This window comes from Bos taurus, chromosome 9 (assembly GCF_002263795.3).
Source record: "Bos taurus isolate L1 Dominette 01449 registration number 42190680 breed Hereford chromosome 9, ARS-UCD2.0, whole genome shotgun sequence".
NCBI classification, from domain to species: Eukaryota; Metazoa; Chordata; class Mammalia; order Artiodactyla; family Bovidae; genus Bos; species Bos taurus.
Window position 1 is genome coordinate 38253601 of NC_037336.1, and position 26488 is coordinate 38280088.

At 40.3% G+C, this 26488-nt stretch overlaps 1 protein-coding gene across 3 annotated transcripts in view; it reads left to right on the plus strand.

Moving 5' to 3' along the window:
• Window positions 1-26488, plus strand: part of LAMA4 (laminin subunit alpha 4) — a 155007-nt gene that overhangs the window by 77528 nt on the left and 50991 nt on the right. For all 3 annotated transcript variants that reach the window (XM_024996679.2, XM_024996680.2, NM_001205965.1), the window contains 7 exons: window positions 3885-3996; window positions 6855-7022; window positions 9591-9784; window positions 14648-14764; window positions 18255-18403; window positions 22218-22359; window positions 23055-23151. In XM_024996679.2, the coding sequence (XP_024852447.1) occupies window positions 3885-3996; window positions 6855-7022; window positions 9591-9784; window positions 14648-14764; window positions 18255-18403; window positions 22218-22359; window positions 23055-23151 (979 nt within the window). The remainder of the gene's footprint in view (window positions 1-3884; window positions 3997-6854; window positions 7023-9590; window positions 9785-14647; window positions 14765-18254; window positions 18404-22217; window positions 22360-23054; window positions 23152-26488) is intronic.

Consider the following 26488-nt stretch of genomic DNA (forward strand, 5'->3'; position numbering starts at 1 on the left):
CAGACAACAGAGGATGAGATAGTTGGATGGCATCATCGACTTGATGGACATGAGTTTGAGCAAGCTTTAGGAGATGGTGAAGGACAGGGAAGCCTGGCATGGTGCAATCCATGGGGTTGCAAAGAGTCAGACATGACTGAGTGACAACAACAGCAACTTCTGGGAAGCCCCTAAAGGATGCCCATGCATTTGTGTTCCCAAAGAGCTGCTGCTCAAAAAAGTCTCGATTTTGCCACTGCTGATCATGTCTGTAATGAAATACCAAAGCCTCTGTCAAGATTCCACTCTCCTGTGTTCCCAAAGGCACCATGCTCAGAACCAGAGTGGACTAGACTACAAGCAGAAGTGAAGATAGTGACCCTCTCCCAGTCTCAGTGCTGCCCTTTGCCATCTGGATCTAGATCCCAGTCTCCCAAGAGCTGGGTCAGGAGGATGCCACACTGTTCCCTACACTTCTCCATCTCCTCCATCTCATCCGTACTCCTTCAGCTACAGCAGCATGTATGAAGACCTTTAGGATTGGAAGGAAAGTAGGTCACTTCCATACATCAAAAGCCTCATCTCCAATCCTGATAAAAAGACAAGACAAAAAGTCAAAATATATTTCAATTACAGTTGACCAGAAGACTGTACCCACTCCAGTGCTCTTGCCTGGAGAATCCCAAGGATGGAGGAGCCTGATGGGCTTCCATCTATGGGGTTGCACAGAGTCAGACATGACTTAAGTGACTTAGCAGCAGCAGCAGAAGACTGTAGAACTTCAGCCTTGGCATTGCAGAAGATTAATTTAAAAAGCAAGGAACAGCAGACAATGCTGAAGAGGTTCTCAGAGGCCAAATCGTGAAGAACCTTGCCCACCATACTCATCTTATGGACTTTGGAAGATATTGGAGCATTTACCTACAACAATGAGCTGATTAGGTGCGAAGTTTCAGAAACATTGCTCTGCAGTGGGGATGATAAATTGGTGAGTTTAAGACTGAAGACAGGGACACCAGTTAGTAGACTGTCACAGTAATCCAAACAAGAGCAGTCCGTTGCTACCTTGTGTTCATTGGAAAGGAAATTGCAGTGAACTGGGATAAACTGAAACTAGTGGTGGGCAACAAGAAGAGAGGACAGAAGGGCGAGTGAAATAAAAGTGATTCAGTGACCAGTTGAATATGAAGAGTTGCAAAGATGTAAGCTATTAGACTTGGAAAGATAAATGGCCAAGACTGATAATTCAGAATGGATTCTCTGGACCTCGTCAGGTGAAGTACCTGTGGATGCCAGAGATTTGAGTCTGTAGCTCAAGAGAAGAGATCAAGGCTGGAAAAGTATTTCAATGTTTAGGAGATAGTTAAACCCACACAAGTAGACATCACCATACAGATAGTGAAATGGCACACCAGTATTCCTACTGCCGTTTTGTCCGGCACTGCCTCTGTTTATGCTTATCTTAGAGTTATTATTAGAAGATCCCCTTTCACTCTCAAAAGAGTCCAGACCATGCTAAATAATGATTAGCATCCTCACTCAATAGAATAGTATTCTAGGTACACTATACTTTATGCCCTGTATAGTACATGAAATTCTTGCCACCTTTATGTCAAATGTGTGTCAGAATTCACTGCTGAGGTGAGTAAGTGATTAATCCATTTGTAATGCTAAACATCAACCAGCTTACAGTTGTGAGCTATTTTTTTATAGTTTTCCTTAGGGCAGGATGCACCTGTTTTACCATGTGCCCATATCATTATTTCCCTTCCATAATCAAAGTTAAAGAAAGCCGTAGAACTTTCAAATAAGGCATCACTGTATATTATATCAGTAATTTTGCAGTTTAAAGTAGCAGATGTTCCTTTTTGCTGCTGTCTTTTTTTAAATATATGTATCTAAGCGCCCTCTGGTGTTGGTCAAAAGAGCTTGTCTTTGAGTTATCTTCTAGCTGTCTCATTACTTCGGTGAATTCAGTTTCCATATCAAGAAATAAATGAACACAGTAATAACAATAAACCTTTTCCCTTGAAGGATGAAGCCAAAGTCAAAAATATGCATGTTGTATTTTGTAAATATAACTGAATTTAAACTGGACCAAAAATCAACTTTAAACATTTTTTAATGTTTTATAGGTCTGTGTCCCTATTTTTTAAAAGTAGGGAGGGATGACATCAAGAATAAGATTCATTTTATTTTCTACATCATCTAATTTTAAAGTGACCACAAAGCTTGTGTTTCCAGAAAGCATTAGAAAAGGGCAAGAGGGAGATTGAAATTGTGGGAAAAGAACATGTGACTCAGATTGCTGTGTCCATTCAGAGAGCATGCATTTCAGCGACGGAGCTGCAGTATTGCTGCACAGGGAGCTTTGTTTGGAGGGATTTTGGATACAGTGCCAATGAAAAGCTCCTGGGGCATGTGTTTGCTGGGATACCATCTCCGCATTCTCCTCCTTAAAGGGCCAGTGGCTTGGGTTATGCTGTGTGATGGTTGTTCAGTCACTCAGTCGCGTCCAACTCTTTGTGACCCCAATGCCTGTAGTGCTGGGCTCCTCTGTCCCTGGGATTTTGCAGACGAGACTACTGGAGTGGGTTGCATAAAAACATTCCAGGTAAAAGCATGGCCTAATCCTCCCACTGCAACAAGAGATAAAAGGAGAGAGATTTGAAACAGCCACTCTCCTGTTCTGGGGGCCTACCAGCCAGCACTCTGTGTAGCAGGTCACCTGGCAATCCAGGCAGATACAGCTTCTTTGTCACAGAGCTGAACCAGAAAGACACTGGGCAAGGCAAGTGGGCGCTTGATCAAATGCCAGACTGAGGAAGTGTCCCACCTCTTAAATATAACCCATGAATCCATCTTTCTGATGCCAGAGTATGTACCCAGCCCCATGCTGTGCATCCAGGCCAGTGTCTTGGCCTTGAACCATTTTTTTAAGACATGCTTCCCTTGTGGCTCAGACAGTAAAGAATCTGGCTGCAATGCATGAGACCTAGGTTCAATCGCTGGGTCAGGAAGATCCCTTGGAGAAGGAAATGGCCTTCCATTCCAGTATTCTTGCCTAGAGAATTCCATGGACAGAAATGCCTGGCGGGCTATAATCCGTGGGATCGCAAAGAGTTGCACACAATCAAGTGACTACACTTTCACTTTACTTTCTCTTCTGTCTTTATACACACAGAGATAAATATGCATGTACACATGCACACCCACACATCCTTTCTTCAGGAGCCACATTTGAGTTGGGGGTTCATCTTGACAGATCCTACATGTGAGTTCTGAAACAGAGTTGAAAGAATGAAATCAGCTTCTCAGAGAAGAACTTCATTCACTCCGAGCCAAAACTGCTTGAGTAATTATTTGTACACAAGTGCCTTCAGTGTTGATGGGAATTTGGAAGGCAGCACTGAAAATAGCCTTTAGCCTAGTGAGCATAATCCTTTCAATCTCTGTGGTAATTTAGTTGCAGCAGTGCCTGGACCACCCAGAAGCCACTGGATGCATGGAACATTTTGGGATGGGCCTGCTTTCTCAACATGTTTCCCTTTGAACCCTTAAGCATTTCAGTCAGCACAATGTCAAACTGATCAGCAGACATGGATAATTCCCTAGTCTGGCATCTTGAGATACAGTAAAAATTCAAAGGGTAGATTACTTACGAAAGATGGGTGGTTTGGATTGAACTGTGACTGATGGCTTAGGAATAGAAATAGCATCTGTAATTCTAAAGCTAGTCATCACATCCATCTTCATGCATGAGTCCATTTTATATGTTACAGAACTTTCGCATGTCGGGGAAATTTATGTTTACAGAATACATTATGCTCACCCACCCCCACATGCATATACACAGCCTTTCCTTCTCGTAAAATTAATCTGTTGTTTATACGGATTATTTATAGGAAAGCCAAGCTTCAAGAAAGGTCCAGTTGGCTCAGAAGGAAAGCATGGATACCATTAACCATGCAACTCAGCTTGCAGAGCAAGCCCACAATATGAGGGATAAAATCCAAGGTAAATATACTCTCTACTGGTTCAGCTCCATGTCAGGGAATCACTCATGTTATTAACAACAATAAAAGTAATGGCTACTGTTAGTGTTTATTGTGTGCCAGGACCTGTTGTTAGAGTGTTACCTTTTCAAACTCATGTAAGATCTTCTTTGACATTTGTTTGTCTGGGACTTCTGAGCACTCATCTCCGCTGTCTATTTTCAATAATAAACGTGGAGAGTAGAGGAAATTTCCTGACAGTACAGTGGTTAGGACTCAGGCAGTGCAGCCAAAAGGAAAAAAAAAAAAAAGAGAGAGAATGTATGTAAAAAATCATTCCCTTTCCACTCATTTCACAGAAGTGAAATGCCAGTATACCTTTCCAGTAGAGGAAATTACATTCTGTGTTGTCTCTAAAATGCAAGAGTTGAGTAGGAGTCACATTTTTCTCAGTTATTCACAGTGAAAGCCCTGCCTTTAGAATGGCAGCAAACTGTCCACTAATCCAAGTTATCCTGCGCTGTCTCTCTCATGCTGTCCTAAGAACCAGGCAGGTGCATGCTCTGGTCCCCAGTCCAGAAGAAACGCCAAGAGTGGGTGTGGAAGAGTTCTTTGCCTTAAAGCATAAAACTGGCAGATTTACCTTTCTTCTTGAGGGTTTACTTACTTGTATTCCAGCTTCTCATAAACGCAGGCTGCATTTTGAAGACTATCTTAATAGCATGCTGAAAGCAAGCCTTCAGTTTACCAACAGAAAACAGGCGATTGCTTTGGTTCTAAGATAAAGAGAATTTACTTGGGTTACAGTCTGCTAAGATACAGTATTTGTGTGTTTCCATAGTTTTTATTATCCTATATATTAAGAGCTGGATGACAACTACAAGTACATCTCAAGGGCACAATGACAGTAAAGGGACCCACAATGGAAGATTCATATCTTTATACTGAGGTAGAGGGAGCATATTCCAGGACAAGGGATGTATTGAGCCAAGATTAATCATCTGCTGTATTTCCTTCGGTGCCCATAATACATAATAAAAACAAATGGTATGCATTTCAAACATCCCCTGCTCCCATCCTTACTATTTCATGCTTTTGCATCTACCAATAAAATGTTCTTTCCATATAATATTTTATAGTTAAAATTGATTTATTCAAAAAGTAAGATTAAACCTAGATTAGCTGATCTCATCTAATTAAGAAATAAATGTCCCTCTCGGCAGCAGAAAAAGCTAGCATCTTAGATCTTAGCCATTCGGGGAAAAAAAAAAAAAAAAACAGTTCACCTTTGCTGTCTAACTCAAATTGTGATTCTAGGGTATTTCATTTGGAAGGAATCTAAGCTTTCTTATTTGACCCTTATTTGACCCTAGAACATAGAATAAGAAGGAAAAAATACAAAAGAAATGTAAATAGAAAACAGTAATTTCTATCAGTTTCTACCTTTCGAAAGTAATGTATGAACAGCCTTCAAAGACCAAAAGCATAAATGTTATTCTCTGTATTTCTTTTTTCTAATCTAGAGCAGACATGGCTAAAATAAAATAAGCCAGATTGTAAATATAATATCTGCATCAAAATGCCAAGAAATTCAGCATTGCCAATGCTAGATCTAAGGAAAATATATATGTTTAGTTTATTTCAAGGGTTAATATTTTAGACTTTACTTGAGAAATGAGTATTTAATTCCTTCTTGAGTTTTGTTGAAGTATATTTTAGTTTCTAAAGCTTTTATCAGTAATATTTACAGCACTGAAAACCTCTTCCCCTATTTATCTCCCTTGCTTCAGAATTCAGGGATGCTGCACACCAGGAGTGTGTCATTCCTTATTCCCAGCCATCTCTAAAGTAACTACTGGTGACCTTCAAGCTATTATCCATATGAAATACAAGCCCTTATCCTGGTATGATTTATGTGAGACCAGTGTTGTTTACCCATCTTGTCTGGCCAACCACATAGATCATAGTAAACCACAGACAGACAATTTCATTTATGCCAGGAAGATAAAATGCTTCCTCCTGGAGCTACCATAGGACAAGGTGGCAATTACATAACTTTCATCTGATCATATATAGTAGGAAGAGGGAACCAGAGGCCTGCTCAGCTCTGCCAGTATTCAGACAACCCATCTATTGCCTCTGAGCCTCAGCCGTCCCTCTGGTTCTGAAATGGATACTACTTATGGATGTAGGCTGAGAATGACCCAGAGTCAGAATTGAACAGTCTTGCCAGGCAGTCATACCACAGAAGGCAAACAGCAGTTGCAAAAAAAAAAAAAATGTATATATTAATGAGCAAAAGCTCACATCCTGCTGTAAGAAACCTCTGTGTTATATCTAGTCCGTACAACAATCTGAAAGACTAACTTGAACAGCCATCAGTGTACACTCATTTTGGCTTAGAGCTTAGGTAAAATCCTTGGCTAAATTACAATTAATATCTCCAATGCTTCCTATGTGTGACAGGTGATACATCAGAACATTTTCTCCAAATTATATATTTTATTATATAAAAGACTGATCAAAGACCCTAGATTTGTGTTTCTTAAATATTAACATTTTTTACTCGTACTAAAATCAGACTCAACTGAAATCAGAGCAAACTTGGTATTAATTCCATTCCTGTTCTGAAGTTGCCAGATGAAAAGCAAAGAGTGACTTCCTTTGGTTTAACCTCTCCGTGGAATATATGATGAACTCCAGGGCCGACACCAGTATTCACAGCATGACCACCACCACGCTGTCTTTGCATCAGGTCTCTGTCTCCGTTTTAGGATCAGCCCTGCCCATTGCCCTCTTGTTCGTGTTTTCAGTGACGTCACTGTCAGACTCCCCAGCACTTCCCCCTCCTGCCTTCTCTCACTGTGCCCTTCCTTTCAGAGATCAGCAGCAAGATGCTGTATTATGGGGAAGAGCAGGAACTTAGCTCTGAGGAAATCTCCGAGAAGCTGGTGTTGGCACAGAAGATGCTTGAGGAGATCCGACGCCGTCAGCCGTTCCTCACCCAACGGGAACTTGTGGACGAGGAGGCAGACGAAGCCCATGAATGTAGGTATATTCAGCTTCTAGAGGCCAGCACATGTCTGCTTCCTTTGTGGGTACAGGAGAGGACACCCAGTCACAGGGCAGCGTTTGGTCAAAGCAACCAATTCCCGATATTCAGAGTCACTGAGCATTAAAAGTGGCCTCAGGGAGTTCTTCAGGACAACTTGACTCTATATATATAGACCAGGAATTTTAAATCCAGACCCAACCTTCAGCTTTTGAGAAACTGCTGAGATTCCACAAGGAATCTACAAGATTTTACTCCTGAGGAGAAAAAAATAGGAATGTAGCAGCTGGTGAAAAAACAGGGGAAGGAAAGCTAAGGGAAGCAATTCCCAAAACTTCAATAAGAGAAGTCTCATTGAGAAGGCAGTAAAGATGTAACAAAACAAAGCCCAGCAACATTGATGTTCTGATGTCCGTGAGTGACTTTTAATGACTTTGAAACCTCACTGGAAATTTAACATTTCCTTTAATGATTAATGTAAATAACAAACCACAGTAGTATTAGTGAATCTATGACTTGGTCATTATATCAGTTATCAATTACTGTCTCACAATCTACCCCAGACATTAAAACAATAAGCATTTATTTGTTCATGATTTCATAGGTTGGCAGTTTGGGTTGGACTCAACCTAGACAGATCATCTCTGCTCCATGTGGTGAAGTTCACTCACATGTCTGGGCTCTTAGCTGGGATGGCTGGGCATCTCCCTCCACGTGGGGTTTTATTCTCTGGGAAGCTCACTGAGCTTGTTCATATGGCAGAAGCCTTCCAGGAGGGCAAGAATGGAAAGTACAAGGTCTCTCAAGGCCTGGCCTTGGAACTCAGCAATGTCATATTCATTCCATTGGTCAAAGTGAAAGTGAAAGTTGATCGATCATGTCCAACTCTTTGCAAGTCCATGGACTATACAGTCCATGGAATTCTCCACGCCAGAATACTGGAGTGGGTAGCCTATCCCTTCTCCAGGGGATCTTCCCAACCTGGGGATCAAACCCAGATCTCCCACATTGCAGGCGAATTCTTTACCAACTGAGCCACAAGGGAAGCCCAAGAATACTAGAGTGGGTAGCCTATCCCTTCTCCAAGGGATCTTCCCAACCCAGGAATCAAACCGGGCTCTCCTGCTTTGCAGATGGATTCTTTACCAACTGAGGTATGAGGGAAGCCCTCTGTTGGTCAAAACCAGCCCAGATTCAAGGGTGAGGAAAAAGACTTGACTCTTGATAGAAGAGTTATAAAAAATTGTGTCCATTTTAATCTACACAGTCAACAAGAAGAGGCTACAGGTTTGTGTATCATATTTCAGTTGTCACTGTTATTTCACAATGCTAAATTCATCAATAATTCAAGAATTTTAGTAGTTACTGGTTTCACCCCTAAATCTTATTAGTTAACACACTGATAAGGAAGCACATGTATTATTATATTACCAATTTTTATACATCTTTTTAGTGCTACATATTTTATCTTGTACATTTAAAAACATATAAGAAGGGATCTGAATGAAGGCTTTGCCAGGTTGTAAAGGGGCCCATGATACAGAAAGGGTTAAGAACACCTACATTAGATCATTTTCCTACAATTGTCACTGTCAACTTCTGTTAAAACTTGTTGTGAATATTTTAATAGAGGAGTAATTTTGGCATAAAGGTATATTGTGATAGCAGACTTACAAGGTCTTAGAAACAGTAAGAAATAAGGCAGAATCTCAGGCCCGTTTCTGAGTGCAGATTAGGCCAGCAGTCAGGAAGGCTGGAGCTCTCATGTCACAGCCAGATGCTTTGCCTGTTTGGGGATTTAACAAGACTACTCTGGGGAAGTGGAACCAAATACATCTCCCACTTAGCAGCCTTCCACCGAGTAAAGGCATTTTTTCAGCCACTTTCTCTACTCAACCGTGAACTTGTATCTTCTGTTCATGATGATGAAAGTAAATACAAAACCTCAATAAGACAGACTGATAGTCCCTGGAGAAAAAATAGAATCAAGGTACAGAAGCAATGCATGTAACTTTGATTAGAGAATTAAGACATAGGCAAAGTTTAAGAATATTTCATTGCCATTTAATCTTTCAGAATAATGATTCTGGAATAATGATTCCAGAATAATGATTAAGTTTGACCTAAATAAAGGAGCTAACTAAAAATAGCTGCCTGGAGAGAATACAGAAGATGAATGGTTGTACATTTGCCAATAATAGACAAAATAATTGGAGATATCTCTAACAGTAAAACTGTAGTATATCCAAGTTTCGTTTATATGGTAAAGCTATTAATAATCTGTGTAATAATAAACCTAGTTGAATGACATCATTTCCACATAAAGCATCATCTTGACAGGAAAACTAATCAACTCCCTTTTTAGCTGATGGTGGTCTAGGATGGTCCAAATCCTACAAAATAGTATTTAAAACTTCAAATAATGGGGCCATTTTTGTGACCAACAGCTTTAATCGCTATTGCTAAAGACGTCACCTGCCAAATTTGCATCTTTGCTTCTGTGGGCTGGGATGGGAAGAGAAGGGAGGAGCCCAGACTGAGTTTCTGTGTGCCTTTCTCCCCAGTGCTGAGCCAGGCTGAGAGCTGGCAGAGGCAGTACAATGACACTCGCTCTCTGTTTCCTGTGGTCCTGGAGCAGCTGGACGACTATAACGCCAAGCTGTCAGACCTCCAGGAATCACTCGACCAGGCCCTTAACCATGTCAGGGATGCTGAAGACATGAACAGAGCCACAGCAGCCAGGCAGCGGGACCACGAGGTACGGTGGACACTAAATGTAAATGCATTTGGGGCATATATTAATACAACACGACGTTATCCTAAGAAGAGACAGTTGGTAAACAGTTTTTAAAATATTGGTACATTTAAATCTTTATTTTTAAAATTATCTGCACATTTTTTGCCACTGTCATTTGCTGATATAAGTGTGCACAACTAAAATCAAGTTGAAACTGGTGCAGTTGTTTACCTTGTGCGTTAAGAAGAATGCAGTTGTTCTTCGTGCTTCTGTCCGCCTGTGTTGGATGTATTTCTCTTGTTTGCAACTGAGAAAACAAGGCATAATTCCTGTGTATAACTTCTTTTATACCGAGAGTACTAAAAATCTCAAAGCAACCCAGAACCGTGTTTCCTGTAAGGATATGTGTGATTTTGGAAGGGCCTGATTAGCAAATCTCACAGCCTGACTGATCAGCAGCTGCAGAGGTAGGGAGTCTAATTCAAGCTAAGGTCTTACAAAGAGGTGAAAAAATTTCCCAGGCTTGGCCAGAGCTTGCCAAAGCGGTCACCTTACGGGGCCAGGATTTGTGTATGCCCACACCTCCAGATTTAGAACTGGTGGTGCTCACACTTCTACCCTGAGCAATACATGCACTCACACCATCACTGTGAATGGTCATTTTCTGATAGGAAGACATGTGCCTCTAAAAGCAGTGTCAGAAATAGGAAGCAGCTATGAGCAAGCTCATTACTTCAATTATGTTATCAGCAAACCCAACTTAAATTAGGTTCTCCAAAATGATTTTCAGTCATTGCTACCTTTCAGTAAGTCATCATCAAATTTCCTAAATAAAAGTGAATTGTACTTATTATTGCCATTTTGCACCACTGAAGCAATCTCTTAGCCAATATGTTTTAGTATAATAATGGTCAGGATAGCATTTTTGTTTAAAAACAAAAACATGATTATCTGGCACAACAAAATTATGAGTGTAACACAAAATAAATTCTTTAAGCAGAATTTAAGAAAGTTACTGGGACTCATCCTTATCCTTGAATTTTTCCCACCCTCACGTCTCGTCAACCACAGGATCTGGCCCATTTTACCTTTGGAGTATTTTTAACTATCTTCCATCTTTTCCCTTCCTCTATGACTTCTCCAGTGTGGGCCTTTGTTATTTCTCAACTAAAATAGCCTCCTCCACTCCCCTCCATTCTTGGTTCTGTATTGTGATCATCTGCTAGTGGATGTCTCCCCCATTCACCATAAGTGTTTTACTATCACATTTCACTGTAAGAACTACAGTATGGCTTAAAAAAAAATAACACCAAAATTGCAATCCTTATACAAAACCAAAAATAACCACAAAGTTTGATCATTTTGTTGTGTGCAAATAATAGCCACACAACTAGTGATTACATTATTTATTTTGTCTTCCTACTCCCGATGTGAAAGGATAACAGAATAATAAAAATCTGTATCAGATGAATATGAGATTCTGTCTATTTAGGGACTCTGATAACCAAAGTTCCACCTTCCTAAGACTTTCTCTGTCTCTTTTTTAAGTATGAGGAGACTTTTATTTTTTGCATATGTGAAGTGGATACTGAAGCATGCTGAAAAATGCTAATTATGTCATTTTTCACTAATTATTAGTTTCTAAATTTTCTTCTGTTCAAATTGTCCATCTCTCTGTGAGAATACCTTTGTTTCAAAGCTAATTTTATTCATTTCTGTCTAATTCTATGTCTGGTGAGTGACAGAAACCCTTTAACTTGAAGCACATCATTTCCAGCTACTACCGATGAGCTCACCAGGCAGTGCTGTTTGCACATGGTTTTGAAGCTTGGTTGTTACTTCAGGGTGTTAGCTGTGTTCCCACAAGGCAGCTCAGATAGACGAGCTTCCAGAAGGGATCATATCTCAGATTCTGTAACGGGAAAACTGCTCTGAGAGATCTAGATAATACCAATCTTTTTCACCCTTCTTCCTTACATACTTTAAAATATTGCTTTTGTGCAGAGCTATATAACTACCTGTCCTTGTGAAGACAAGAATGGTTAACCCCAGATAGTCATACTGAATTAAGCTTGATGGATTTTGAAGGGATATTGATTTTTTTTTAAGTTCTTACTTTAAGAGGATGTTCAAATGAGATGCTTTTCTGTCGCTAGACCTATGTCTTCCCCTGTAGCAAGGTATGTGGAGAAAATGGGTTTCATTCTTCTTTTCCACTAAATTAGAAAAGAGAGTCCAGGGAGTGAGACAGGACATTAAAATGAACTTTAAAAGTTTTAAAATATGTCATTCAAGTGTAGGCTTTTGTAATGAATTCTGTGATATCGTACCATAACAAAAATTTCAATTCCAATTTAAATTACCATTTCTAAAGTAACTTCAGCTCACTTTTTACTCAGATTACAAAATGAGGCTTTTACTTTTTCCCCTCCTAAAGTTTCACTCTGTGTTCCTTTCAATCTCTGAAGTGCCACAGTGTCTCTTCAGAATCACAGCATCCCTGACTGTAAAACTCCAGAGTGGCAAGTGTAAATGAAAGTGTTCATCAGAAAACATATCCACACTTGGAACAGCCCAATGGAAAAATGGAAATTTCTCCAAAGAAGAAATACAGAAGGCCAAGAGGCACATGAAAAAGATACTCTACACCACTAATTAGTAGAGAAATGCAAATAAAAACTGCGATGAGCTGTCAGTTCACAATGGTCAGAATGGACATTATTTAAAAGTTTACAAATAACAAATGCTGGAGAAGGTGTGGAGAAAAGGGAACCCTCCCACAGTGTTGGTGGAAATAAAAAGTAGTGCAGCCACTATGGAAAGCAATATGAAGATGCCTTAAAAAACTAGCAGTAGACCTACTATATGACTCAGCAGTCCCACTCCTTGGCATATACCTGGAGAAAATCACAATTCAAAAAGATGCGTGCACCCCAGTATTTGTAGCAACACTATTCACAATAGGGAAAATATGGAAAAAAACAAAATGTCATTGACAGATGAATGGATGAAGAAGATGTGGAATATACATACAGTGGATTACTGTGTGTGTGCTCAGTAGTGTCTGACTCTGTGACACCATGGACTGTAGCCTACCAGGTTCCTCCATCCATGGAATTTTCCAGGCAAAATTACTGGAGTGGGTTGCTGTTTCTTTCTGCAATAGAATACTACTCAGCCATAAAACGGAGAAGGCAATGGCACCCCACTCCAGTACTCTTGCCTGGAAAATCCCATGGATGGAGGAGCCTGGTAGGCTGCAGTCCATGGGGTCGCTAAGAGTCGGATATGACTGAGCGAATTCACTTTCACTTTTCACTTTCATGCATTGGAAAAGGAAATGGCAACCCACTCCAGTGTTCTTGCCTGGAAACTCCCGAGGACGGGGGAGCCTGGTAGGCTGCAGTCCATGGGGTCGTGAAGAGTCGGACACGACTGAAGTGACTTAGCAGTAGCAGTAGCAGCCATAAAAAAAGAACCAAATAATGCCATTTGCAGCAACATGAATGCAACTAGAAATTATCACACCAAGTGAAGTAAGTCAGAAAGAGAAAGACAAATCCCATCTGATATCACTTATATGTGGAATCGAAATATGGCCCAAATGAACCTATCTCCAAAACAGCAACAAACGTGTGGACAGGGAGAAGAGACTTCTAGTTGCCAAGGAGGGGTGAGGCAAGGGAGAGGGATGAACTGAGAGTTTGGGGTTGGTAGATACAAACTATTATGTTTAGAATGGATAGACAACAAGTTCTAATGTATAGCATGGGGAACTATATTCAATATCCTATGATAAAACATAATGGAAAAAGAACATTAAAAAGCAATGCATATGTGTGTGTAACTGAGTCACTTTGCTGTACAGCAGAGGTAGCACAGCATTGTAAATCAACTATACTTCAATTTTAAAAATTTTGAAAAGGAAAAAAAGGAAGAAAGAGCTCCCCTCGTAGCTCAGTGGTAAAGAATCTGTCAATGCAAGAGACACGGGTTCTATCCCTGGTCCAGGAAGATCCCACATGCTGCAGAGCAGCTAAGCCTGTGTGCTACAGCTACTGAGCCTGTGCTCTAGAGCCCAAGAGCTGCAACTACTGAGCCCATGTGCCACAACCACTGAAGCCCGTGTGCTCCACAAGAGAAGACCCCTCAATGAGAAGCCTGTGCGCCACACTAGAGAGTTGACCCCACTTGCTGCAACTAGAGAAAAGCCCGCGCAGCAATGAAGACCTAGCACCACCAAAAATAAATAAATAAAAATTTTAAATATTTTTTTAAAAAGAGGGACAAACTATATCCACACTTGGGCAATTTACCCCTTCAAAACACCTGAACATCTAACATAAAGAGTAGAAAGAAGTGAGATCAGAATTTTATGCTTTGATATTAGGGTCACTTTAAATTTCTGAAAGGACTTTAAGATTCTTTTGTATATATTTTATTCCTGTCCAGATGAGGTATTTGTGCCTGGCCCAAAGTTAGCACATGATAAATGCTTTCTGGAATTAGGTCACTTTTCAGTGACTGCAAATACAGAGCCTGTGTTCAGTCCCGTAACCTTGGCCCCACTTCACATTTATGGAGAAAGAAGCAGGGGCCCTCTTTGGAGTGTCAGTTCTCTTTGATGTGGTGGCACTGTAAGTAATAATCATAACTAAGTTCTTCAAGGCTCCTGAGGAGCTTACTTTCATTGTCTCCATTTTATAAATGAGAAAGCTGAGCCTGGGCTGGGTGGAATTCCCCAGCGTGGCACAGCGACTCATTGGTGGGTCTGAGATAGGATCTGTCTGAGTGCAGTGACAGCAGGCTGACAGCACTCTCCCTAATGCCTTCCTTATCTAAAGTGACCATCTATTTCTCTCTCCCTTGCTTTTCCTCCTGCAGAAACAGCATGAGAGAGTAAGGGAACAGACGGAAGGGGTGAACGCGTCTCTGAGGACGTCTTCCAACTCACTGATGATGCCACGACTGACCCTGTCAGAACTTGATAGCATAATAAAGGTAAGGACACATGTGACTTTTTCAGGTTAGTATTCATAGTAGGTTAGAACGTTAGCTCAGTGTCACAGAGGAGCAATCGACTCCATTCTATCAAGTTAGGTGGCATTGTTAAACTAAGATCAGGTGACTGCATTTTTCAGTTTCTTTCATTGTTCAGTTGCCACTAGCCACATATGGCTACTTAAATTTTAAATTACTCAAAACAAAATAAAATTTAGGACTTCCCTGGTGGTCCAGTGATTAAGAATCCGCCTGCTAATGCAGAGGACAGAGGTTCAATCCCTAATCCAGGAAGATTCCACGTGCCGCAGAGCAACTTAGCCCAAGCGCCACGATTGCTCTGAGCCTTCATGCCGCAACTACTGCTGTAAGCCTGCTCACCCTAGAGCCTGTGCTCTGCAACCGAAGAAGCCACCCCCGGGAGAAGTGCCCGCCTTGCAACCAGAGAAATCCCTCTTGCAGCAAGGAAGCCAAAAGTAAATACTTTTAAAAAATTCCTGTCACGTTAGCCACGTTTCACGTGCTCAGTAGCCCCACATGTGGTTGGTGGCTGCCATTTTGGGCAGCACAGCCAGTCACAGAAAGTTCTGTTGAAAGTGCAAATGTAGATGCATCCTACCCACTCTTTATGCATAAGTTGTATGTTTAATAAAGCTGGGATTCAAAATCAATGAAAGCCACATTTTTTTAAAGTAGAAATTTTACAATAAATGCAGTGAACCAAACTATCACTGAAGTACTCTCGGCTTACTTTTATTACCTTTAAAAGGATATTATCTTAAAGTCATCTGATCCATCCTATTCTTTGACAGTTTTAGCTTCCTTTCTGTCCCTACTCCCATCTAGTTCCCCAGTGACATCAAAACCCACATGAATGAGTCTACCAGCTCTCAGACCTCCGGTTCCTTCAACTTCTCCTGTCCGACAAGCTCTTCCTCCCCGTCCACCTCTGTAATCCCTTGTATGACCAGACCCAGGTCTTATCATCAATAAGAGTACCTCTTCCAAATCCCAGTATCAAGCACCTCTCTCCCTAAGCTTGGAGAAGGAAATGGCAACCCATTCCACTATTCTTGCCTGGAAAATTCCATAGACAGGGGAGCCTGGCAGACTGCAGTTCATTGGGGTTGCAAAGAGTCAGACACAACTGAGCACCCTAAGCACCATCTGTTATCGCCCTTACTGTAGAGTGTACACCCCAGAAACTCTCTAGCCACTCCAAAACCTCCTCCATCTCATTCGTGCTACTCCTTTCATAGTCTTCCTTCCTTCAGTTCAGTCGCTCAATTGTGTCCATCTCTTTGTGACCCTGTGAACTTCAGCACGAGCAGCTCAAATTATCAGTATAATCATTCTTTGCAAACACCCTTTACTTCCATACATACTTCTTCCTCTGTTATACTCACCTGAGAATTCTAATCTCATAAACCAGTAAACCCAAGTACCCTCAGCATCGTGGCCACTCCAGAGAAGCCAGTATGACTGGTGGGAAACCTACCTCCCGTCTATCAGTCTGGCTGGTGAACTTGCTTCATGCTTCATTAAAAATGGGAACAATGAGAAGAGAACTCCCTTCATTTTTGCTCCCCAAATCTACCAGTCTGCTTGCATGTGTATCCTACTTCTCCCTTCCTTTCTGTTCTAATTAGTGAAGAGTCCCTTTTCCTGTCAGAGTTCAGCCCCCCAACCTGTGTTCTAAATCCCACACTTCCACTGCTCAACAGTAGGGTTGCTGGGTTTCAGTCCATCAACTTGTGGCCTCTCTTTTTTGTTTTGCCCAGTTCTTACTCTACTGAATCACTACTGCCAACATAGAAACGTAGAAACATCTAGTATCTGATATCTTTTAAAATTAAAAAAAAACTTTCACATCCTCTCTGATCTCTGCACCATTACTCTGCTTCACAACAAAACATCTCAAGAGTTCTATATAGTTGCCATTTCCACCTTCCAGCCCCCCACTGTCTACTGTACTCAACCCATTTGGAGAAATTACTTGTTGTTGTCAGTGTTGGAGTCTCTGAGGAGAACTATCAGTAAATGCTACCCACCTTCAGGACCTAAGTTCTAAAAAAGTTGAAAAATAGTAAATATGAAGATCAAGAATATCCCCTTTATTTCAGCTAATTGAGGTGTGGCTTTTTAAAAGATCTCTTAGCCAAGTGGGGTGGCTGATACTCAGTACCAGCATTAGCAGGTCTGCCCACTGAAATTGCCAACACCACAAGGTTCATGGTGGTGCCCCGGGCAGCTTGCACTGTATGGAGGAGCACAGGAAAACTCAGCTTTCTGCTGGCAGCTTGCTCCCTGGAGGTAGCAGTCTGGAGTTGAGCAGAGTCTATATAGTTATACCCCCAAATTTACCAATTAAATAAACCACTTCTTCTCTCAGAGCAAAATAAGGAAAAGGTGCAAAGGTCACTAACTGAGCTCCCTTCATAGAGATGTAACATCACATCAGGAGCTCGAAAAAAGTGCTCCTCACTAACAGCTGGCTTATGTCTTCTAGATAAAAAAGAAAATTAAGTGACCTGCTGAGAATCAGGTAGAGGTGAGGGCAGGAATTCATATTGGCTTTGGAACAGTGACAGTGTTTAGAATCACTGTGTTCAATGACCAGGAGAGCAAATTTCTTTTCAGCGTTGAGGGCCCAGCCAAGGCTGGAAGTAATAGGTTTATAGCAGCATCCTATGTGTGATCTTTAGCCAAAATCATAGGTCCACAGTTGAACTGAAAATTAAGAGAGGTCACATGTCAAGGTGAGTGTCAGTCAGAGTAGTCAGCACAGGAAGTGCAGGTGAGAGGTCAAATAAGATGAGAACTGAATGATAACCATGAGACTTAGTAGCTCAGAAATCATTAAGTAAATTTCTGTGTTGGTGGAGCAGTGAGGTAAAAACCAGACTGGAATAAGTCAAAAGTGTGAATTTTAAACTGATGAAATAGAGATAGCATGTATAAACACTTTATTTGCAGAGGGGTTCTATTTTGCTATGAAAGGATTAAAATTAGGGAGAAGTGAGGACAGTGGGGCGTTTCTATTTAGTTTTCTTTTTAGATGAGAGATGGCAGAGCATGTCTGAATCAGTAGAGGAGTTGAAGATGCAAATAGGTAAATATCTATGTATATAGTCTTTTAGACTTCCTGGTGGCTAAGCTGTAAAGAATCCACCTGCAGTGCACACGACGCAGGTTTGATCCTTGGGTGAGGAAGATACCCTGAAGGAGGGCATGGCAACCCACTCCAGTATTCTTGCCTGGAGACTCCCATGCACAGAGGAGCCTCGTGGACTACAGTCCATAGGGTCACAAAGAGTTGGACACAATTAAATCGACTAAACATGCACATATAGCCTTTTAGACTCTTCTGGATCTGGCCTGAAGCTTACTGAACTTCACAGTAAGGAGGAATAGAGATTATCTTTGGTGCTCCCTAGGAAAAATACTTTAAGTCCCTCTAAATTCAATTTTTTTTCAATATTTTCTTTAGAATGCATCAGGGATTTATGCCGAAATAGATGGAGCCAAAAATGAACTTCAAAGAAAACTATCCAACCTGAGCAACCTCAGTCATGATTTAGTTCAGGAAGCTGTTGACCATGCACGGAACCTTCAGCAAGAGGCTGATGAGTTGAGCAGGTAACACCCTGGTTGTAAGAATGCAGATATCTCCAGACTGAGTAACTTATTTTTGTTCACTTTCACATGACAGGGTTGCTGGGATACAGTGTTAATAGTTTGTTTTTAGGGTTGGGTTTGTGTGTTTGTTTGTCTGTTTGTTGGTTGGCCAGTTTGAGAACCAGTTGTTTTTTCTGAAATTGCTCTGGGGACAGTTTTTCAGTTTTAAAAAATCTGTCAGATTAGAGATCTGTGTTGTAGCGGGGTAGCTCTGTTCCACAAGTAATAGGATAACCTAACACGTTTTAGTTAGGGATATAACTGCTCCACAAAATATTATCAGGTAAATCAGATCCCTCTGCAAGGTCTAATTCTGCCATCATTTCAGAGACAGCATGAGCTTTTCATACCCAGATGTCTTAAGTAAAGCTGGTAGGAAGTCAACAATATAAGGGACTTGTGTCAAATCCTCTAGCTGCTCCACAGTGCCTAGCCGGAACTATTTTATTTCAACACCTGTTAAGAGAGCATTGGTTGATGGTTTTCCTCAAAGTATCTAGAAGAGAGTCATAAGCACTCATTTAATGTTAATTTAAATGTACTAAAAGATTGGAGTTTAATTCATGATCCTGAAAAAAATAGGTAAATAACAAGATCATTGAAAAGAAAGATTGCAAATCTGGCAATTAGAAACAAGGATTGGTAAAGGTCATGAATTAAATAAGAACCAGTGTTCATTTCTGTTCAAAGCTAAATCAGCTTTTTTTCTGATTGCCAAAATTTTCAAATATGCTTCCAAGTCTCCCAAGAAGAGAGGGCAGGTTTGGAGTGGGGATGGATAGATCATGGGTAAAATCTTGGTGTGTGAGATGGTGTTGTATACAGCTCAGTGTCATGTTCCCAGGAAATGGGTTTTTTATCAAGCCAGTCAAATGGAACTTGGAGAAAATGCTATCTTTGGTAATAACTGTATTGGTAGGTTATTGTTTTTGAAATTAATTTTATGGCTGTCTTCGTCGTTCTTTTGTCATTTAGTAACTACAGCTGTTTGGGAGTTCCCCGGTGGCTCAAATGGTAAAGAATCTGCCAGCAATGCAGGAGACCTGGATTCAATCCCTGGGTTGGGAAGAACCCCTGAAGAAGGGACAGGCAACCCAGTCCAGTATTCTTGCCTGGGAAATTCCATGGACAGAGAAGCCTGGCAGGCCAGAGTTCATGGGGTTAAAAAGAGTCAGACACCACTGAGCCACTAACAGCTCATTGAACGGGATACCAACACAAACCTCTAAATGTCACCCAGCAGCAAACAGAGTTCTAGCTAGAACTTCTAAGGAAGTAACCCCAAGCTGTACATGAAACATAATCAGAAATATCAATCACCTTAAGTCTCCTTTTTATGTTTAGCATATTTCTACATATATTAAAACATCCAAATTTATAGATGTCTTCCCTTCAGAATGTGAATATTCTTCAACATCTATCTGGTATACCCAGTAGATTTGCATATTTTGTCTCAAATAGAAATACATACAATTCATCAAGAAGCTTCCATTTCAAAAGAACATTTTTTATTTTGTATATTAATATAGTACCCTTTTTGTGCCTAGTAATGAAAACAAAGAAAGGCTTTTTGTTTCAAATTCTTAGGTATATCTGCTCACCAACTCTAGCCAACACAATTTTTAAGTATTTAAAATATTGGTAACATTTTATACCTTTTATCCATTTCTTTTAAAACCTTCTCAGATTTTACTCTCTTTTCCATTTCTGAACAGGGAGTTATAGGGAGATATAAATAGCAAACATTTGGATCAGAATTACCTTTGCAGAGCAGGGCTGCATTATAATTTTCATGGGCTGTAAAAAAAATTTAATTATATGTCATAACTACCTTGATATAAAAGCTAATGTAAGAATTACTGTTATCCTCACTTTTCTTCTTCTGATTAAAAAAAAAAAAATTAACGTGAAAGCATCTTTGTGGGCCCTTAGTGTGCCTAATAGATATCAGCCCTATTGTAGAGGAGCCAGAGTGATGGTGAACTTGGACAAAAGAGAATAGAGTTGCCAAGGAAATACAGAGGAAGTCTCTCTGAGCCTAAGCCAGTGCGCAGAGACTGAAACTGCATGAAGGAGGCTGAGAAACGATTAGCTGAGCTCAGTAGGTCCAGGTGGTGTGAAGAGAGGAGCCAGTGTAGGATCTGTAGTGTCGTGTAGATCCCATCACAGTGACTCTTCTGAGAAGTTACTGATGAATAAAGTGATACTAGTCATCCGTATCCAGAGTTGGGGGGGAAAGGATGGAACTGGTGGGTTTAAGACTGAATAAACTTAAGACAGAGGGTTTAGGATGGGCTGCGGAAGTGAGGGTGGCGTTCATAGTATAGAGGAAGAAGAAGAGTTTGTCAGTAATATGAATTACTATGTGGATACCCATACAGTTTGAAATTTCCATTTAGGAAGTAGTTTAAGTGTAATAATAAGCCCTGAGATTCGCTAGATGCCAGGCACGGTACCAAGCACTAAACATATTTTATCCCTGTTGGACCTCACTTCAATCCTTTGAGGCGCATATTGTTATCAGCCTCTGCATGAGGGTGTCTACTGCATGATGTGCTGTGCTGTGCTTAGTCGCTCAGTCCTGTCCTACTCTTACGACCCCATGGACTGTAGCCCTCCAGGCTCCTCTGTCCATGAGGATTCTCCAGGCAAGAATACTGCAGTGGGTTGCCAAGTCCTCCTCCAGGAGATCTTCCCAACCCAAGAATTGAGCCCAGGTCTCCCTCTTTGCAGGTAGATTCTTTACCATCTGAGCCACCAGGGAAGCCCAGGAATACTGGAGTGGGTAGCCTATCCCTTCTCCAAGGGAACTTCCTGACCCAGGAATTGAACCAGGGTCTCCTGCATTGTAGGCAGATTCTTTACCAGCTGAAGCCCCCCAGTGCATGATGGGTACCAGTAAATATTAGCAGAACCTTACAGGAGTCAGAGGAGACAAAGGCAGAGAAAGTGGTGTAAGGATCAGGGTGATTGTGAGGTGGGGCTGTGCACTTAAGGGGAGCAGCTAGGCCTCAGGAATGAGACAGACCTTAACCATGTTTGCCTTGGGCAAGTTGTGCACCCTTCCTCAGAGCCTCAGCAACTTTTATGGGAAAGGAATAACAATGTCAACTTCACAGGTGTGGGAAGATGTAGAGATATAGTACATGGAATGGGGCTGACCCAGTATCTGCATGTGATGCTCAATACATATTATAACCCTTCTTCAAGAAATATGTGATCTGTTATATAAAAGAAAGAGATAAGATTGAATAAATAGAGTGAAACCAGCTAATATTTATTAATAACACCATGCTGAGGTTATGCACCCTCTCTGAGAGCCTTACTTTCTTTGACAGGGAGGGAATAACAGTGCTGATTCGGGTAAGCAGTAGGTGGGGATGAATGTAGGTTCATTCCTCTGCCTGACGCCACCACATAAACAAGCTCTTGCTTGAAGAGGTGCAGATGCTGTTTTAAAATCAGCATTTCCTTTCCCTGAGGCTGCTGCCAGGCAGGCAGTTGCCAAGGAGCCAAAACAAGGTGAAGTCTTGAAAGAACTAAAAGCAGAGGAATGGGAAGACGATGTGCCCCTAGGAAAGGCCAGGAGGTGGGAGGCGGGGCAGTGGAGGGGTGAGGAGGGGGCGTGTGGGTGAGCACTGCCCAGCCAGGTAACTTTAAAAAAACAAAAAGGAAGTGCCTATAGTCCTGGAAGTATTCTAATCAGACTCTAAAAATGGCCCTATTTCCCAAGGAGGTAAAAAGAGGCAATAATGCCAGGTTTGTTCATTAACAGGAATTTGCACAGTTCAGATATGAATGGACTGGTACAGAAGGCTTTGGATGCTTCAAATGTCTATGAGAATATTGCCAATTACGTTAGTGAAGCCAATGAAACAGCAGAACAGGCTTTGAACATCACTGATCGAATTTATGATGTGAGTATTCCCTTATTTTAACATTCATTTTTATATCAATATGTTGCCTTTTCCTGGCTTATGACTTTGTTTCCTAATGTCATCTCTTGAGCTTCCAATGTCATTCAGATGGCAGAAAGAGTAGCAGAACTGAGAAAAGATCATTTTATTTATGTTATGAATGCTTCAGTAGTACAGGTTCTTCGAGATGTGTCATACTCCAGTCAGTGAATGCCAGTTCCTTTAACATAAGCTTTTTTAAACCTAAGTCCCTGAATAGAAAATATCGAAGACTAGTTCCTGCTGATACAGAAGATTGTTGTTGTTCAGTTGCTCAGTCGTGTCCGACTCTGTGACGCTGTGGACTGCAGCACGGCACTAGAGAAGATACTTTATGCATATATTCAGATTTCCTCAACTCAAAAACATTGTTTATTTAACAGCTTCTTCGTGACAAGCACTTTCTTTGGTGGGGCCTTGGCCAGGCACTGTTCTGAGTTCACTGAATTTTCTTCAAAAACCATTTATCTTGTAAATATCAAAGATATTATTTTTTCATGTTTACATTTGACCTTAATTTCGAACTATGAAAATGAAGCTGTATGAATTTTGTTTGCTGTTTAGCAGATAAAGTGTAAACCATTTAAATCCTAGAATGATGAAAACTTGATTTCTTTTGCTGTCATTCCTACTTTCTCTCTCCGATTCCTTTGTAGGCTGTGAGTGGGATTGATACACAGATCATTTACCATAAAGATGAGAGCGAGAACCTCCTCAATCAAGCCAGAGAGCTGCAAGCAAGGGCAGATTCTAGTAAATATCTTCACTTTCCTGTCTGCCTTCTGATTTGTAGCTGCTTCCCTCCTTCCACACAGTGTTTCTGCGTGTAAACAGAGGTTACAAAATTCTAGAAATAGAAAGAAGAAATTCTGTTTCATTTCAATATTGCCTTAATAGTTCCTGCTCATAGTCAAGGTATTAAAAAAGCAGCTGTTAGATATTTTAAAATAAATTGTGGTTTTAAAAAATTTCCATGTAGTAAAATTACATGGAAACATATAGTGGATATTCTTGCTAATCAAAAAGACTAATTAGTAGAAACTTGCTATAAATACCAATTTTCAGGGAGTTATTACCATAAAATACGCTTCACCCTAAAATTATATCACACATAATGTAACCTTTCTTGAAGAATTCAGAAGCCCTTTAAAACTTTACCATGAAGGTCTTCTCTGGTGGTTCAGTGGCTAAGACTCTGCCCCCAGTGCTGGGGGAAGGGAGGCGGGTTTGATCCCTGGTCTGGGAACTAGATCCCACATGCCACAACTAAAAGATCCTGAATGCTGCAACAAAGACCTGGTGCTGCCAAATAAGGAAATGAAAATAAATATTCAAAGTTTACCATGAAGAGATGGGTCAGCACTGAGTCAGGAGGACAGGGTACCGCAGAGCCCTCTGGTTTTTTTGCACTTTTTTGTAGTTTGTATTCTACCCAGTTGCTGCATTGAGGACAACCCTAATGACCACATGGAAAGAAGCACTTCCAAAGGCTGAGGCCTGCATCTGCTAAATCAAACAGGTCGAACATTGGGAGAGGGAAGGAAAAACAAAAGTGAAATGATTCTGGTTAGCTTTGAATCTTGTTGCTGCTGCTGCTACTGCTAAGTCGCTTCAGTCGTGTCAGACTCTGCGCGACCCCATAGACAGAAACCCACGAGGCTCCCCCGACCCTGGGATTCTCCAGGCAAGAACACCGGAGTGGGTTGCCATTTCCTTCTCCAGTGCATGAAAGTGAAAAGTGAAAGTGAAGTCTCTCAGTCGTGTCCAACTCTTAGCAGCCCCATGGACTGCAGCCTACCAGGCTCCTCCATCCATGGGATTTTCCAGGCAAGAGTACTGGAGTGGGTTGCCATTGCCTTCTAGAGTTACAGTATTACAATCATTGATCATATATCAAGCTATGCATTTGATCAACTGCTTCAAGTCTAGTCATCATTTCCGTTGAAAGCTCAGTCATATACTTGGTAATACAAGAAATAATAATCTTGTGAAACAAGCAAAATACAAATGGTATAGTTAATAACATTAGTGGAATTAAAAGTAAATATTTTAGCCATGAGCCTCCCACACCAGTTTTTTTTAAAGATTGTCAAGACTAGGGAATGGGTCACTTAGAGCAGAAATCTTGAATCTTGTTATTTACTCTTAAAAACAAACTGAAAATTTTTACTAAAACTTACTTATCTCTGGGGCAATGAGCTCATTCCTAAGGATATTCGAGCATTGACTAATGAGGTCAGAAATCCATTATCTAGCTAACTTCTGCCACCTAAAAACAAAGACCAAGTTTGAAACTGAAGATTTCATGTGATTTCATCAAAGTAATTAATCCCAAGTCTAAATGTTCATTTTCTCTTTTTTTTTCCAAAGAAAATAAATGCACTTGTTTTTATATGCAGACTCTTTAACTATTTAATTACATAAAACAACTATTTTCTGGGTGAACAAAAGCATTAAAAATGCTGTTTCTTCATTCTAATTAATTTATTATACAAGTCTAGTCTTACACATGCTCTTTAGAAAAGAATTAGAATATTAACAGTAAAGAATTAGAATATCAATAGTAAAATATTTTTGGATAAATGTCATATCTGTGTATTGCTTTTGTAGTGAAGACCAGAATATGTGGGTCTTTGTGATGCAGTGACAAAGTATTTTAGTCTCCTTAATAATTTGCAACGTATTTTCTCAGTCTTGTCATTATTGAGTTGTTGAACCTTGTGAAGGCAGTTTTTCTACTCTAATAATGCTATCTCTTCAAAGTTGCATATTTTATGTGCAGATTAGTCTCTCTGGTTTGGTCTCTGAATATTTTGCAGATCTGGTCGCCTATTTCATGATCTTGTTTGGTTAAATCCCTTCATATGTTTATTTGCAAAAGAGACACCTATGGGGACTTAGGACTGTGTGGCTCAGAACTTGCTTTGCTTTAGAAAATATGAGTGTTTGTAATATAAATTCACATTTTCAGATTGAATCATATTCATCTCTTGAGTTATATTGTAATTTCAGATTACTATTATTCATTTCCAAATGAGTTCCAATGATCAGTAATCTTTATTCACCAGGTTTCCTTTTCTTCATTATCTATGTCAAATAGTTAGCAATCTGTAATAAACTCAGGAAGCTACTATTTTAAAAAATCTTCTACTGAATTCATTTGTAAAATGGAAAATGTTTATGTAAGACAGTAAGTTCCAAATAGGACAGACATTTTATGAAGCATTTCTTCTTTTAAACATCCAGCCCCAAATAGATTTTCTTTCTTCTATTTTTATCAGACTCCAAATATAGTTAAATATATTTAGCCTCAATGTATCAACCAGTGTTTTTTGCAGTAACAGGCCCAAAAGAAAGAGTGAATAGACTGCTGTATCACAATATGAAAAAGTTGAAACTAAACAGAGAGAAGGCACAAAGCAATTACAAAAGATGTTTAAGACCCTCCTTGAATTCTGGGGAGTTATTGACACTAACCAGAGGAAACAAGAAAGAAGCGCTTGTACTTTAGTTATGTTGTGCTTGGTACAAAGTACATTGACAGAATCAACTAAGCATCACCTATATACACCTGTTATACACATGTATGGGAAAAAATAACTGTACAATAAAACCAAGCACACCAATACTGTATAATTGAAAAGAGACAGTATACCATGGGAGAGTATATATCTGTAAGCCCGTTAGAGAGAAGGAAAAGAAGAATGGGAAGTGAAGAAATTACTTATCTGTCAAGAAACATACATTTCTTGATGCTTTGGAAGTAAATAAAGCATGAACAGATTCTTGGGAAGTTGATCCTTCAGTTTAGGTGACGAGATTTTACATCGTGACTTGTTTAGTTTTGTGCCAAGAGAGCCCCAATTAAGGTCTATGCTACAAGAACATTTTCAAGAATAATTTTTCAAGAAAAGACTTATAATCAAAACAGGTACTAGAATGAATGGAAAATCTGATGTATGTAATCTGGAGAACTATATGTATGTGCATATGTATAATAAATCTAATCAGTAATTAAGCCCTCCCATAAGAAAATCTCAAGGCTCAAATGGCTCCACTAGTGAATTCTCCAAAACACTTGAAGAAATAA